Below are 17,864 nucleotides of genomic sequence, written 5' to 3'. Positions count from 1 at the left end.
CCGAAAATAAAACTACCATTTTTGGCGTTTTCGCAGGAGTTACTATCACAATAATTGTCCTGATATTGGCAGCTTTTAAGAAAAATTGGATTAAAACCCGTATACTGGGATGTTGTTGCTCCAAAACACCCCAAAAAGAAGAAAATTCCAATGACGAAGATATGGTTCCAAGCCGCCAAAATAATTCCATTATTTTTTCGGCCTAAGGAGGGAGGAGTTACGTGGTCATAGTTCCCACGACACGGCCATTCACACGGAGATTCAGCTGAGTAAGAGATATTCCAGGAATCCCTTATCTCGACATGCAGTTAGCATCCAGTTAACATTATATTAATTATCATTCTGTTTGTAGCTCTCGTAAGAGACAGTCGTCTCTAGTTTGTAAAATAAATTCTTTTTAAAAAGTTATTTTCTCGTTCCAATCATTTAATTCGCGCAATCTCGATAATATTGAATGTTTGGTGATCATACAATTGGGATAATAAAGAAAATATGGATAATGGATGTTGGTCAAAAATCACCCATAGAGCTTCAAACACGACTACGAAGCGTTGAAACGTTGGTTTTTTCTATTTCCAGACCCCTTGTATTCAAACAATAAATATGGCAATATTCATTTATTATTCTATGGTGTATCGCGACAAAAATCCTCCAGAGGGCGCAACCAGTGAATTCAATGGAAAACTTCGTTACACACTACCGACACATACTTAATTTTAGTAGATGAAAGCGTTCCGCATCTGAGTTTCGTCTTTCTGTTACAGATATATGGAAAATTTTTGACACCCACGCAGCTATTTTCATCAAGTACCTCTTGGTTTTTTCTCATTTTGTCCCAATAGGCTGAAACAGCTAACAGCTGTATACCGGTGGCTCTTAGATTGAAATCAATATGGGAATAATCAAAAAGTACTTATCTATTCATTTTATATATATATATATATATATATATATATATATATATATATATATATATATATATATATATATATATATATATATATATATATATATATCGAAAAAAAATTTGATCAAATGATTCAACAATTCTCACCAACTTTCAATTAAATTACATTTGAATAAATTCATCTGAGGAAAAAATCAAACTTAAAACACTTACTTTCAAATAGAAATCGGTACACTTGTCACTGGTAACACTTTCAACGGATACAACTAACTCATTTCGCCATGCATGACGTATTTATAGTAAAATAAGTGATGACATATTTTAAAATGAAACAAAGAGCCTTTGTTTCATCGCTTTGAGAACTGCATATCTCCGGATGCAGATTCGGCATTGGCAGTGATCAATTTCACCTTGGGTATGAATATAAAAATTAGTGATGACATATTCTGAAATGAAACAAAAAAAAATCAAAGAGTCTTTGTTAGATGCCTATTCAGCGTTGACATCGATACATATCACCTTGGATTTGAATGGCGCAACAAACACATGAATTCTGCTTTTCATCCCATTTTATTTGAAGTGCTACATGTGATGATGCGACTAATATTGGTGAAGATACAACTTTGTGCCCTCTTGGCATCGTCTTCGTTTTTTTCTCTGTTGATGAATTCTGCATTCGTTTCCCTTTCATTTGGTGTGCTGCACGTTGAGATCCAACTATCATTAACGAAGATGTTGCTTAGTGTCACTCTGACATACTGCGCCATCTTTGTTTTTTCTCTGTCGATGAATTTTTCATTTCTTCCCTTTCATTTGACGTACTGTACGTGACGATTCGACAATTATTAACGAAAATGTGGCTTTGTGCCCTTCTGACATGTTGCGCCATTCGTTTTCTCATTTGATGTGCTGCAAGTTGAGATTCAACAATTATTAATGAAGATGTGGGTTAGTAGCCTTCTGACATGTTGCACCATATTTGTTTTTTCTTCATAAATGAATTCTGCAATTCTTCTTCTTCAATTTGTCATGATGTACGTGACAATCCGAAGTTTTTTCAATGATTTTCTTTGCAATCGTTCCTATGATGTTTCACATTAGGCGCTCGATATTATATTTTTTATAGTCTACAAATGAAATAATTTGAAATTAGTACCCCTCGACCTGTTGCGACTAGTATAGCGAAAATAGGTTATGAGGTCCTTTTGGCTTCGTATAATGATTAATTATGTTTTTTGACATCTAAACGAATCCATTGATGTCAAAGTCATCGGAGTCGTACGACCGGAAGTAAAAACCGGAAGTGACCTGTTTTTGACGAATTCTAAACCTCCTCACCCTAAGGAATCCAAATATATCATATGTTTCAGTATACGATGATTTTTTCATTTTTCTCTCAACAAATTCTGAGTTTTGAATCAAACTTATGCAATTGAATTACACTCGTAGTTGTTCATAATCCAACAACTTTAAATTCCGAGTATGTTCAATGATTTTCTTTGAATGTGCAATTTATCCTATGCTATTTCACATTAGACGCTGTATATTATACTTTTCATAATCTACAAATGAAATCATTTGAAATGGGTACCCACATCGGTCTGTTGCTGCTAGTATGATGAAAATGGGTTATTCGGTCCTTATGACTTCAAAAAATGATTGATTATGTTTCGTGGCATGTAATCGAATCCATTGATGTCGAAATCATCGAAATCGAACGACCGGAAGTGAAAACCGGAAGTGGTCGTTTTTTGATGGATTCGAAACCTTCTCACCCTAAGGAATCCAAATATATCTATGTTTCAGTATACGATGATTTTTTCAGTTTCTTTGTCAATAAATTCTGCGTTTTGAATCAAGCTTCTGCAATTGGAATAAACTTATAGTTTTAATTCCAAGTTTGTTCAACGATTTTTGTTGAATTTGCAATTTTTCCTTTGCTATTTCATATTAGGCGTTCGATATCATATTCGTTACGCCATCTTTGTTTTTTTCTTTCTGTCGATACATTCTGTATTCGTTTCCCTTCCATTTGATGTGCTGCACGTTGAGATTCAACTATCATTAACGAAGATTTGGCTTAGTGCCTTTCTGACATGTTGCGTCATCTTTGCTTTCTCTCTGTTGATTAATTCTGCATCCCTTATCCTTTCATTTGACGTGCTGTACGCGACGATCCGATCATTATTAGTGAATATACAATTTAGTGCCCTTCTGACAGTTGAGTCATTATTTTTTGTAATAACTCATTAATTTCCACAAATCTTCACACACGCCACCACCTCCCATGCTGACTACGTCACTTTCAAGGTTTTAATGTTTTATCACTATTATTATCATTATTCGACCCACATTCTTCAGTTCTAGCACAATCAATCGAGCGATATTTGATTTCTCCATTCTGATTAGCTGACCGACACTACTCTTTAACAGAAGTTAGGTTGAGTGTTCCAAAAGGTTCCGTTCAAGAGTCTGAAAATTCGCAAAACGAACCTTCATATGACAAAGCATGGACTTAAGTCATTTCCTGGTGATGCTTACTTGGTTAGCGAAACGCGTCAAGTGATAAATGACTGTCATATTGAAATAGAAAAAAAAAAACGACAATAACGACGAAGCGATAACGAATAAAGGCACGTAAACTGGTCGAAAACGCACCCAAACTGTTGAATACTTCACTTTCCCCAATTTCGAACGTTAACTCTACAATACGACTCAGCATTATTTTTGCCAAATTTCGAGAAAGAAGGGTTATGGGGGGTTCCAAACGACGTATTTCAAATATTGATAAATCTAAGTATATTTTCCTATCTTCAACATGATAATGATGGTTACAGTCTACGGAAATTAAAAAAAATGCTGTCAAATATAATGAATGATTCAATTTCGGTCACGACAAAACTAACGCTATAAATACCCAACATTCGCAGTTACTTTCAATATCTTACGTTGATGTAGAGGCCAAGGACTATGTCTACCGCGCGAACGATCCAGGTTCGAATTAAACTTTTTTAATTAAATTCACGTGACTGGAACGAGACAAGGGGGCCGAGGGGTGATGCGGAGTCCCAAGGAGACCGAGTTCCATGCTTGAATCGCTACGATACATCTCTTCCACTCACTGAAGTTTCTCTCTGAAATACTTACCAGCGACGCTCGACCTTGAAGTGGTCTCGTGGTCTCTTTGTTCATCTACTCATAAAACCCAGCATACAATTAATTGACCGTCAATTATATGTGTCATCAAATGTCATTATATGTCTACCACTGAAAGGATAAAAAGGTCATGATATTCAAACAAAAAATAATCATTGTTTACTTACAAATTATTCATAAACTTTTCAACCTTTGAAACCATTATTCTGTTGATGTTGCAGATAGTCACAGCTGGAAAGGGTATTGTTGTTACGGGAGCATAAGAAGTCAAAATAGTTGTTCGAGTTGGATTACTAATGTATCTTTCCCAGAACAAAACTGTCATATAGGTCGCACAACATAATCCACAAATCACAACAATGATCCAGAATACTCTGTGAACAATTATAATAATTGGATGATGTTCATGAAGAAATTTGATATCATAATGTATTTTTGTATTTTTCTAACAAAAACATTTCAAAATTCATAAGAATATTATCATCTTTCTTATGGAACCATATACTAGAGTATTAGAGGGTGTTATGCGGATTATAGGTCACTTCGAAGTTATCTGAGGTGGTCTTGAGGTGGTCTAGAGTCCGTATATGGTTTTGAGCCAAGAATGCACATACGATTGCGGATGCGTTGGTCCTCCTGAAAAAATTACGTCGCTCGAGATCGAACCTCGGTTATGTTTTGAATCTTGTAGTCGTTTGGTCCGAAAATTCGAACATGTGATTAATGATGGAAAACCTCTGATGAATCGATGAATTAACAAGTCACACAGAAATAAATGAATCCACTTTGATAACTTCCGTTTCAACTGATGATCTGTATTTCCGAAAACTTATAGTAACAACAATATCAAAAGAATAGTTTCGCACCAATTAATACCTCACCTCATTCCTAATGACTATAATTCTAAAATGTAAAATTAGCAATATGATAGTTAAAGATAAAGTTTTGTGGATGAAATTGAACATTTTCAAAAATCAATGTAAAAGTCGATGGAGACTTTAATTGAGCTGAATTTTCCATTCAGCTCTTCATCAAAAGCGATAAAACCAGAAAAAATATAATAGATCACTTATTCAAAACTCAACCATTCTTTGAAGTGAGAAATTCAACATACTCAACTGATCTAAAGTATTATAAAAAATTACAGCTAATACAAGTCGTGAAATGGCACAGCAATAGTTTGCCAGCAGGTCTTGAATTCGAATCTGCCTATGACAACATATTTTTCTCGAACGTCGCTGATGCCAAAACAAAAACAACAAATGGAATAGATTGAGTTGAATTAGTAATTTCCCATCCGAATACATGACATTTTGTTGTGTCTTTAATTTCACAACCATTGTTACGTTTCAATTTAGCACTAGATCAAACTGCTCTTATGTGACCTTTCAAAACACTACGTTACCTTTTAAGATCTTTATTCAAAGGATATTAACAATGTAATTAAGTTACAAGTAGATTTTATTCATTTAACATCATAGTAATGGGAATCTTCCGTTCCATAGAAAACTATACCTGAAATGTACAAGAATATATGTATGCTCCCTGACTAACTGCTTTGACCAGTACTTACACATTCTCCTCTTGCCAATCGACGTTGGAGATCCGAAAATTCCTCGCTAGGTTGAAATAGTTGTTATTGTTTGTTTCTCAGTTTACTTCGCCTATCATTTTTCAGCCGTTGTCTGCCTTATTCTCTATACCTTCCCAAGAATATTTCTTGCATAGATTGTTATTCATCACTTCCAGAAGGTTTACTTACATATTAGAGCCATATCGCCTGAAAAACAATATTAGTTAGCTCTGGTTTCTGAATACTGTTTGATATTTTCGGTAAATATTCTGCATAATATGAATGTTCAAATATTCGTACTGAATGGGAAAAATGTGACGACTTACCTTATATGTTTCTATTCCATCGCATAAATAAGGATTGGTAAATAGTTGAAAATAGGTTGGAGTGAATATTTTTGTAAACATTCTATTACAAGGTTAAGAGACAGCTGTTGGTTGACATCCGCCGAACTTTCGTAGTGTCGTTCCGTCGACTTACACCGAACTAGTTCTACAGGGTGAGGGATTGATCGATTACTCAAGTTGTCAAGGGTTGTTTTAGGGTTGCATTGCTTTGAGAAGGAGTTTTGATGGGTCATGGACTTGTTGATATTGTCTCAAGTGGCTGTGGAGGAATTGATAGATTTATGATGTTGTGCACAGCGCCCCTTGGTGCTTGTAGTGTAGGTTGGACGCACTGTGGCAACAACTGGTTAGCTGTCAGATATGGCAGTCTCTTAGTATTCGGAAGTTGGCCTTCGAATAGCTTGGTTCGGAGTTCAAGCGTACCATCAGACTGATTGTAGGATATATATGGTTGTATTTGTGCCATCCTTCACGGGGATTATTTCTACAAGTCAGGATTGTATAGTGGAAGACTGATTGGTCATTTTGGTGTGGATATTTGCAGTCTGAAACTTAATCTCTTTTGAGGATTTGTGGTGGTTACCGAACTCGTGCCAGGTGGAAGGATTTCCGAAATTAGGTATGTCTGAATCACTGTCGCATCTCTCATGTGGTCTTAGCTATGATATCACCTCTTCAATTCTACAACCTTCGTTTCTCGTCTCTAGATTCATAAGAATCAGAAGGCCCTTAGTCACTCATCAAGTCCCAGTAGGACTTCCGTGCAGAGCACCGCACACGAAGAAACGTATAGAAAACCCCTTGGCCAGGGTAAGAATTTTACCATTAAATGTGTTTTTGATGATTTTAGTAATTTCTGATTCCATCGTTATATCTCAACTGAATATTAGTATTGAAGAGAGGTTTCAACACTCATTCAATTTTCTTGATTTTTTTACGGGTTATATGGTTATACAGGGCACCCAATATACCAGGGGTATTGATTAGTCAAATAGTCCCTATTGAATGGGGGTTGAATCTCACCTTGTTTTTATCTGATTCTGATTGAGAATTTTCTTCCGCAGGGTTTTTTTCTTCTTTAAGGGTTTTTTTTCCTATTTTCTTCTTGGGTCTTATTTGGTGATCCATTACTGGTCCAGCTTGTCGTGCCCTACAGGGTGATCTATCTTGGTGGTGCTACAGGGTGATCCATCTCCGCCGTACTACAGGGTGATCCACTTCCGTCGGACCACGGGGTAGCCTAACACCATATACCGGGTGGCCCGAAAGGAGCACGCAAGTTATAATTGATTTATTTGAATATTTGTGCTATACTGAGTTATTTAAATGATTGTTTGCCCTTCTGTTTATTGATACCTGTTTGATATAGTGTTTGTTTATTTATGCCTGATTGATATAGTGATGCATTTGTGAAACGGAAATTGAGGTATTTTCTTCCTTTCACGATTGCTAGTTGACACCGATTCGCCTACGCCTGAGCTCACGCGACGCAAACGAGTTTGTCTTACCTTCCGATACTAGTATTTACGATTTCACCTACTCAATTTTCGTGGTAGTTTTACTCGACGTATTGTAGTTTTTTTGAGCGTCGTTACTACTGTAATTTATGGCTGATTGAATTCGTGGTTATATACACCGCGCTCTTGTATTGACATGTGAACATCGCGTAGTAGTGTGAATATTGCATTGTTGTCTTAGAAGCGTTGTCGGTTAATCCATGTAAGTTAGGATTACTGAATGAATCATATTGGGGATCTTTATCTTTTATTTCCAATATTAATTGGTAAGTTATTGATATTGTGAGTTACTTAGGGTATCTGGAGGATTAAATTTACCTGGCGCCCATTAAGATCTATTTGAAATTTGCTAAGTTGTTTAACCCACTCCCGTCTCCACTGTTTAGCTTAGCCGCGGATACCCATCTGTCTTATTTGTTACCGACAGATGATTTAGTCTCCTCTTGTGGTTTGTGAGGTGACACCATTGGTATCAATTGTAATCAACCATTTAGTCTGGGCTTTAAGTTTAGATTCGATGGGCATACTTTTAGTAAAGTATTGTCTAGATTATTGTGAAAAAAAAGTAAATCAGTTCATAAAAATTTTAAAAGTTATAAACAATTAAAGACCCTAAAAAGCAGTGTTCGGTTTTGTTGTTTATAGTTCGTAAACTATAAATATTTTCTAATTTTGAAAAAAATATCCTTGAAGAGGAGGAAATTTACTAAAAAAAAATTTTGACTCCCGAAACGGTATCTCCATCATTTATAATAATAATTTAACGCTGAAAATAGCCGTCCGCGCGACATTTTTTAGGTTGTGCGCACGGCCTCTAAGCGAGTACGTAACTTGAAAAATAATTTTTTAAGGTAGTTAAAGTGAATAGAAAAATTTAAAAAATTTATGATATAATCTGAACAACATAGAGAACTGATTCCCGTTGGAATTTTTCATTAAAGTTGATTTTTCAATAATCTAGACGATTGTTAATTAACAAAATCTTCTAAAGCGTCCTTCATCTTTCAAAGTAAAATAAATATTTAAATAATCACCGTAAATTTTTTTCGATTTGTGGAGTTCTTCTCAGATACATACAAAAGAAGATTGGATGATGAAAGTTCTGAAAATTTCAATACTTCATTTGAAATAATTTTTTTAAGTAAACAAAAAAAGAGAAAACACAATAATGTTGTAAAAAAATGTTTTCTTCATTTATCATTATTTTATCGTTTTTATGTCAATAAAAGACATTTATAAACTGAAACAAATGAATTTGTTCATGATTTGTTCATAAACAAATGGACTATTTCAATTGGACTATTTCAAAAAAAAAAAATTACAACTTCATAGAGAACCGACAATTATGATTGAAAAAAATTTTTTCTGAATAACAATATTCAATTGTTTATAATGGTTTTTTGTATATCTTCTGTTTACATTATTAGTTAAGACATTTTTTCTTCTCGAAAAAAATCATTAACAATTTCATTGTTTATCAAGTTAACAATTTCATTGTTTATCAAGTTAACAATTTGTTGTAAGCAAATTGTCAACTCAGCTTTATTTTTTCTTGTAAGTTATAAAAATTACAAAAACAGCCACGAGCATAAAAATACGGATTTTTTTCCATCATTTATTCAAATTTGACAATACACGTGCTGCAAAAGTTGCAGCAGCTGATCCATTTGTTGACTTCAATGCTTATATAACTTTTAAACTATGAGAGATACGCCAATAAATCTTCAGGTCATTTTTGTAGATTATTGAATTATCTTCCAAATGTCATCTTGCATATATATTTCAGTTGATGTTAATTTGTTGTTTTAGGCATTTGTTTATGAAAATTAACGATTTCTTCGGATTTTTTAACTTTTCAGGCTTACAGCTCAGTAAATAATGCGAATTCGGATATTGAACTTCAGAGCAAGTTTGTTATCCAGATGAAAGTAAAAATAATGACTCTGATGATGGAGATGAGGATTTCGAATACGGCATGGTAACTGATTAACAAAATAAAAAGAAGTCAGCTCATCAAACAATTATTATAATAATCTTTGGAGCAGATTCAGACTCCGAATCTGAAGAAAACACGAAGCCAGATGAGACTGGAGGAGAAGAAGAAGAAGAGGAAATGAAAGAATCTAGAGATCAAGAAGAAGAATATCAAGCAGAAGAGAAAGTAGAGCAAAAAATCGAAAACCCCTTGAGTAACAAAGGAAAAAGAATAGCACGTTCACTTCCAAACGTAGATATTGCAAGTACTTCAAAAACTTCCCCTCCCCCTTATGAACTAACTTACTTTTTTTCACAATGATCTTGACAATATTCCGGATTGAATGAGCCTAAACACTCAATTTCACTGAGAGTATGTCCATTTAACACGAATCTAAACTTAAAGCCCAGACCAATTGATACAAATGTAAGTAGGGGAACGGAAGGTAAACGGACCCTGCAGGTAGAACGGACCAGACTAATAACTTCCAAACTGTTAACGACATCTATTATCGACTTACGTCAACTTGATAGTCGCCTTTCACGTAGAGTTGGTCAGTGTCGTTGAGGCGGCCGTGCATGGGCACATGTTTTTATCAAGGTAAGTTAATTTTTACGTATTTTGATGTAAAAACAGCAAATTTTGATCATTGATCATTGTATGATATATTGTTTGTTTTTACTTAGTTTTAACATCAAATAAACAAGATTCTCCTCAATCTCAACCTCAAAATAATTTATTGTTTACATGCCTACCAAAAAGGCAAAACGGAACGGGCAAATTGGACCACGTGGTCCGTTTTACCTTCGATGCAATTGGTTTGTGATTATACATACATAATTTGATATTCAAAATAGGTATTTCAGATGGTTAACAACAGCAGCGACCACTGATATCGAGATGCCAAAAGCAACGTCAAGAGATAACAAATCAGGACCATCGATGATTCAACCCGAAAAAACGCTCATCATCGACGAACCTGAATCATCAGTAACTGCCGATCATGCAGATAACCATTGTTATCAATGACTGATAAAGATTTGAACACCAGCCATCAGCATCAAGTGATCAGAGCATTTCCCAAAAGGAAGATCGAACCAGCAATGATGAGCAACAGTCATCTACGAGTTTATCCTTTTCTATTGCTCCAAGAGATATCATGTCCATCCATAAACGGACTAGACCTAATATTAGTCGAAATACAGTCGAAATAACATCATCACCCTATCGCGAAGAATTTGAAGCTACTAAAAAAGCACAGGAAACGAAAGAAAACGCAAAGAAGGTAAAACAGAATATTTTCACTGGAAAGGGAATAGGGATAGGGAAACAAACAAACACACAAAAAAAGGAAAGGAGAAATCTACAAAGAAGAACTCTAAAAACAAAAGCAAAGACTCATCTAGCGAAGATGAAGGAGACGTACATTGTAGAAATTTTGTTTTCGTTCTTATGTTGTCATAGGTCCATTTTGCCTTCATGACTGGTTCATTTTACCTTCACGTGTAGGCACGTGTAAGCAGTTGTCGGTTGATTGGTCAAACCACCAACACTAACATAAAAACTTGTCAAGTTGACTTGGGTGTCACACCAATAGGTGGTTCCACTTATGTTCCGCTTGCGTTTACGCAACTATTTTTATCAAGTACTTTTCTGGTTTTTCACATTTTGTCTTGACATATCGCTATGTGACGTTAGCTGTCAAACTGACAATCACAGCCCAATGGGCTGAAACAGCTGTCTACCGGTGGCTCTTAAATTGAAATCAATATCTATTCATATTTTGATTTTTATGGAATTATTTTCCAGCAGTTTGACTGAATTAACCTTTCTCAATTTAATATATATATATATATATATATATATATATATATATATATATATATATATATATATATATATATATATATATCATGAGTTTCCGCTGACTCGAAAACTCTCTGATTCCTCAACTGAATGAACTGCTGTATAGTTAACAGCTTCAAATCTCTGCGGATGGCTTCATTCCGCACGAACCATGGAGCATTCACCAGCATCCTGAGAAGTTTGTTATGCAATCTCTCCAGAATGGAGAGGTTTGTCGAAGCGGATTGTCCCCAAGCGCCTGAAGCATACATAATGACAGGCTTGAACATCGTGTTATATAGTAAAATCTTATTCCTAAGATTAAGCTTGGACTTTCGGTTGATCAGAGGATAGAGTTTGGCTATCCTCATTTCCTCATTTGTACTCTGTCCTTGATGTAATCAACGTGATTTACCCAGGTGAGTCGGCAAAGACCTAGGTATTTGACTCGCGTTTGCCATTCGATCTCCCTGCCTGAAATCGTGACTCTTGTATCTGGAGAAACGTTGCGCCTCCCCAAATCTATGGCCTGAGTTTTTTCTGGATTCACTCGAATCTTCCATTCCAGGTACCAGCGTTCGAGGTCGTCCAATGCGCGTTGCATGTAGACGACCGCCAACCCCAGTCCCATGGAAGAAGCGAGGAGAGCCGTATCATCGGCGTATAGGGAAACTTTCAAGTGATCGAACCTCGGAAGGTCGCTCACGCTGTACAATAGTGGAGACAGCACAGCTCCTTGAGGCACTCCAGGTTGGATTTCCCTGACGGGAGACAGGGTTCCTTCAACTCGGACCTGAAATGATCTGCCCTTCAGAAAGGACCTAATCCACCGGATCAGGCCCCGAGGCAGGTCGAAATCGAGCATTTTGTGTAATAAGCCTTTGTGCCATACTCGGTCGAAGGCTTTTGAAATGTCCAGGAGGACAAGATGGACTGTCTTCCTATTATTTAGCTCTGAGATGGAGTTTTCGACCAGTCTCAAGGCCTGCAGCTCGGTGGAGTGTGCCCTCCTGAAACCGAATTGTTCATCAGGCAGAACATTTCGGTCTTCAACTTCTTCAGTTAACCTTTGTAGCACAACACGTTCAGCCAGCTTAGCCGTTGAGCAAAGCAGACTAATTGGACGATGATTCTGGGGAAACAGCGGGTTCTGGCCCTGTTTCGGAATCATGGTAGCTACGGCATGCTTCCATCTTCGGGGGAAGTATCTGAGGACGATTGAGCTGTTTATGATGTCCAACAGATATCTGATAAAGTTCTCCGGGAGCTGCATCAGCAACCTATTGTTGATTGAATCAATTCCCGGAGCCTTCTTGGGTTTGGAGGCTCTAATGTACCCCCTCAGTTCTTCCTCCGAAGCTGAACGGATCACATCGTCATCATTCTTCCTGAGGATACGCTGAACTCTCAGTTCCAGCCGGATATCACGGTCAATATCATCATCCGGATCAACGTTAAGTTGAAACTGAGTTTCCATTGTATCTGCAAAGGCCAACGCCTTCTCTGCGGGGGAGTAGCAGATGCCGCGCTGTCCATGAAGAGAGGAGGGAGCAGTTTTCCTCTTCTCAAGCCCGCGGGTGACTCGCCATAGCTCATCATCCCCAGGTTCAAGAGATTCCAAATACTCACTCCACCTCTCGTTTCTATAGTCAATGATGGCCTGTTTAACTTGGTTGGCCATCCTGCTAGCAGCAGCCTCGTCCCCAGGATAGAGGGTCGCTGATAAACTCGTCTGAGTCGGTTCCTCTCCCGGATAAGATTCTTTATCCTGGGAGGAAACTCATTATAGTTTCGCAGAGGACACTCTGTCCTAGTTGTGGCTGCGCGGAAAGCGTTGTTCACAGACAGTTCAAAATCTGCCACTGCCGCGTCGAGACCGTTGCGAGTTTGAAGTGCCTCGCGGTCTGCAGGTGTCTCCACTAGATGAGCCTTGAAGGCTTCCCAATCCGTGAATGATCTCATGCGATAGTCCTGAGGAGGGGGATCATCACCCAGCATCAGGATGACTGGATTATGATCTGAGTCTAATTCTGACAAAGTGTACACTTCGCAGGACATGGAGACGTTCCTGAGTAGTGCGATATCAAGCACATCAGGTCTGTTATCCCCACGGTGGAACGTAAGCTCACCTGGACCCATCACTCGATACTCTTGCCTGTCAGCATGCGCATGGAGCGCTCGGCCGTTCGCATTGGTGATTCTGCTCCACAGATTGTGCTTGGCGTTGAAGTCACCAGCAGCAATTGTGGGGGTATCTGTCGACAACAGCAGTTCATCCAGTGATTCTGGGAGTAGACGATTCCGCGAAGGGTTATAAACTGAGATTAGTCTATGACGACCTCTTCTCAGTTGGAGTTCAACGCCCACGGCTTCCGTGCCGTGTTACTGATCCGAGTCACTGCCGAATTGTACGTGAGGAAGATTACGTTTGACAAAAATGCCAACTCCTCCTCCAGCACGTCCAACTCGTTCTCTATGGTAGAAACGGTAATTTGGGATGCCAAAAGGTTCATTGTGCAGGTGGGTTTCCTGCACAAGTGCGACATCAATGTTTTGCGCGATTAGGAAATTTTCGAAGTCAAGTTTTTTATTGGATATATGGAGCAGATGTCATTAACTTTCGACGAACTAGGACTGTTGAATGCTGCAGTCGGCTTAGTGGAGGTGTTGCCGCTCTTTGCCGCTCCTGCATAGCTCATCCCCGGGCACGTGCTAGATGCACCAGCAGGACGTCTCCCAGGTGTAGATGCATTTTGGGGGGCATTTGCGGCCACCTTGGTCCTCCTGCGAACCTTGGGGAACTCAGGACAACCCCGGTAGTTCGCAGTATGCACCCCCTTGCAATTATTGCATTTCGGAGGTTCAGCTCTTGGTTTTTTACATTCACCTGAAAGGTGTCTGCCGGCGCACTTAACACAAATGGGAATGGCTAAGCAGTTCCTCTGGCTATGTCCAAACCGCTGACATAGGTGACACTGCCCTACCAGTGTCCTCTGATGTCGGGGCTCAACCTTAACTTTAACGTTAAGGAGTTCACGTCCATCGTATATATGTTTCTGGTTTTGGCTCACTTGAACCAAAACCAGAGGAAGTGGGCGATCCCCGCGCATCATCCTGGAGACAGATGTTGGCTGAAAACCCTTCTCCATCAAGGCATCCTCGATGTCAGCGGTTTCCAAATGTTCTGGTATTCCTCTGAAGACAGCAATAATTTGTCTGTCTTCAGGAAGGGTGTACGTGTGGTGGGGGATTTTTTTCCCCACCAGGAGTTTGGACATTTTCCTGTAGTCTTCGATAGTGGAAGGCTGGACCTTAATACCGTCAGCCAAGTTCACCGCTTTTGTATAGCTAATTTTGTGTAGGGTAGCTAATTTGACCCAGTAGTGGAAAGTTCCGACTCTGAAGTGCTATTTGTGGCTTCGTCTCGAAGCTTTGTTTTTCTTACTACCCTTTTGGGTTTCGTGCCGGTGCCGGGACGGCTGGTTTAGTCGGGAGGGGAGGAAACTCCTCTGGAAGTCTTCTCTTTTTGTTAGCCGGTTCCTGCGGCTTATTTACGTCTACTTGTATTGAAACAGGCTGTGCAGATGGAGTGGCACAGTCAGAAGTATCTATGAGGGATACTGTCCGTGGCGGACGCTCAAGAAGCTCTTTGACCCCTGTTGGGGGGTCAGAGGGCGTCCGAACTACCGCCCCGGGTCTGCCTTTTAACAACTCTGATGGGCTCAGGCCTAGGCGGTCAAGTAATAAACCCATAAGGGTAATCACTTCACCCCTATCCCTGGCCATCAAGTTGTCGAGCAGTTCCTCCATACTGCTACTAATAACTCACTTCCTGTATAATTCCAAGGGCGATCGATATAATGAACAGTCTCGCAAGATGATAGATCAGAACGTACTCACCATAAATTCGGAGGGTACTTGCACACAATAACTAACGCACTACACTATTACGAGATATAAGCACTAGTTTTATGGCTGATCATCAACCAGAAACACTGGGAAAATAACGATTAATTCGCAGCGAAAAAAATTGTGATTGTCAGTTTGACAGCTAACGTCACATATCGATATGTCAAGACAAAATGTGAAAAACCAGAAAAGTACTTGATGAAAATAGCTGCGTAAACGCAAGCGAAACATAAGTGGAACCACCTATTGGTGTGACACCCAAGTCAACTTGACAAGTTTTTATGTCAGTGTTGGTGGTTTGACCAATCAACCGACAACTGCCTACACGTGCCTACACGTGAAGGTAAAATGAACCAGTCATGAAGGCAAAATGGACCTATGACAACATAAGAACGAAAACAAAATTTCTACCATTCATTCAACTGCACACCTTTTGCAAACGAATCTAACATTTTCATCATTATCTTCGACACCGGCACAACTACAGTGTGCCCATAAAGAACATGCGGGGCACTGTACCGAGCCTTCTGTTGATTCAGAATATAAATAAGAGCAATAGAAACAACTTACGTCTCCTTCATCTTCGCTAGATGAGTCTTTGCTTTTGTTTTAAGAGTTCTTCTTTGTAGATTTCTCCTTTCGTTTTTTTTATGTGTGTTTGTTTGTTTGCCTATCCCCTTCTTTCCAGTGAAAATATTCTGTTTTACCTTCTTTGCGTTTTCTTTCGTTTCCTGTGCTTTTTTAGTAGCTTCAAATTCTTCGCGATAGGGTGATGATGTTGTTTCGACTGTATTTCCTCGCTTAATATTAGGTCTAGTCCGTTAAGGGATGGACATGATATCTTTTGGAGCAATAGAAAAGGATGGACTCGTAGATGGCTGTTGCTCATGATTGCTGGTTAGATCTTTATTTTGAGAAATGCTCTGATCACTCGATGCTGATGGCTGGTGTTCAAATCATTATCAGTCATTGATAACAATGGTTATCTGCATGATCGGCAGTTACTGATGACTCAGGTTCATCGATGAGCACTTTTTCGAGTTGAATCATCGATGGTCCTGATTCGTTATCTCTTGACGTTGCTTCTGGCATCTCGATATCAGTGTTCGCTGCTGTTGTTAACCATCTGAAATACCTATTTTGAATATCAAATCATGTATGTATAATCACAAACCAATTGCATCGAAGGTAAAACGGACCACGTGGTCCATTTTGCTCGTTCCGTTTTGCCTTTTTGGTAGGCATGTAAACAATAAATTATTTTGAGATTAAGATGGAGGAGAAACAAACAATATATCATACAATGATCAATGATCAAAATTTGCTGTTTGTACATCAAAATACGTAAAAATTAACTTACCTTGATGAAAACATGTGCCCCTGCACGGCCGCCTCAACGACACTGACCAACTCTAAGTGGAAGGCGACTATCAAGTTGACGTAAGTCGATAATAGATGGCGTTAACAGTTCGTAAGTTATTAGTCTGGTCCGTTCTACTTGCAGGGTCCGTTTACCTTCTGTTCCCCTACTTACATTTGTATCAATTGGTCTGGGCTTTAAGTTTAGATTCGTGTTAAATGGACATACTTTCAGTGAAATTGAGTGTTTAGGCTCATTCGATCCGGAATATTGTGTTGATCATTGTGGAAAAAAGTAAGTCAGTTCATGAGGGGGAGGGAAAGTTTTTGAAGTACTTGCCTACGTTTGGAAGTGAACGTGCTATTCTTTTTCCTTTGTTACTCGGGAGGTTTTTGATTTTTTGCTCTTCTTCCTCTTCTGCTTCATCTTCTTCTTCTTGATCTCTAGATTCTTTCATTTCTTCTTCTTCTCCTCCAGTCCCATCTGGCTCCGTGTTTTCTTCAGATTCGGAGTCTGAATCTGCTCCGAAGATTATTTTAATAATTTTTTGATGAGCTGACTTCTTTTTATTTTGTTTAATCAGTTACCATGCCGTATTCGAAATCCTCATCTCCATCATCAGAGTCGTTATTTTTACTTTCATCTCGATAACAATTCGCAATTACTTCCAGTATTCCACGTTGATGTCGAGGTTGTGAACAAAGTCTAGCACGCCGATGTCCTGGGTTCGATTTTCATACCGATAAACTTTTTTCAATTAGGACTACGTGACTGGTACGTGACAAGGGGCCCAATGCGGGTGGCAGAGTAATAAGAGGGGACCGCCGAGTTGTAGGGCGGAGACCCAAGGGGACCCACGCTCTTTGAATCTCTTCGATACTCATTCCATCCTGTATCGATTACGATTTTGATATTGATAACATAATTGCATAAAACTGGTGGTGAATATTGTTTTTCACCACATATATCAATCAGACAACTTTACCAGGTTTTATCACAATCGCCAAAATGCCTTGTGCAGGTAATACAGAACTGTTTTTCCATTACAACTTCAGCATCCCTACTATTCGAGAAAAGTGATAAAACACTATGTTTATTCAAAGTTTTTTATAAGGTACCTGAAATAATCACCCCACGAAACTGAAGTAATCACTAAACCTATACCCTGCAATTAGACCAAATTTGAAATGAGAAACTGACGAGTATGAGGAGTTTTTGAGTCGCATATCACTTAAACGCGGTTTTGTACAATCAATACCTAATGATTCATATGTT

General features: G+C 38.5%; 1 protein-coding gene and 1 long non-coding RNA gene across 3 annotated transcripts in view; both read right to left on the bottom strand.

Annotated features, from left to right (window-relative positions):
- LOC111510307 (sodium channel protein Nach) overlaps positions 1 to 17,864 on the bottom strand; it is a 260,847-nt gene that overhangs the window by 96,952 nt on the left and 146,031 nt on the right. For both annotated transcript variants that reach the window (XM_074186568.1, XM_074186573.1), the window contains exon 2: positions 4,231 to 4,437. In XM_074186568.1, the coding sequence (XP_074042669.1) occupies positions 4,231 to 4,437 (207 nt within the window). The remainder of the gene's footprint in view (positions 1 to 4,230; positions 4,438 to 17,864) is intronic.
- On the bottom strand, positions 5,465 to 8,559 carry LOC141487495 (uncharacterized). The gene is made up of 2 exons (XR_012468412.1): positions 5,963 to 8,559; positions 5,465 to 5,843 (listed from the first exon to the last, which is right to left on the bottom strand). It is a non-coding gene; the product is annotated as an uncharacterized lncRNA (long non-coding RNA).

This window comes from Leptinotarsa decemlineata, unplaced genomic scaffold, assembly GCF_025532065.1.
Source record: "Leptinotarsa decemlineata unplaced genomic scaffold, Ldec_3_MD MMD2_P_RNA_scaffold_10, whole genome shotgun sequence".
Classification (NCBI taxonomy): Eukaryota; Metazoa; Arthropoda; class Insecta; order Coleoptera; family Chrysomelidae; genus Leptinotarsa; species Leptinotarsa decemlineata.
The sequence above is the reverse complement of the archived record's forward strand: the minus strand, read 5'-3'. Positions and strand labels throughout refer to the sequence as shown.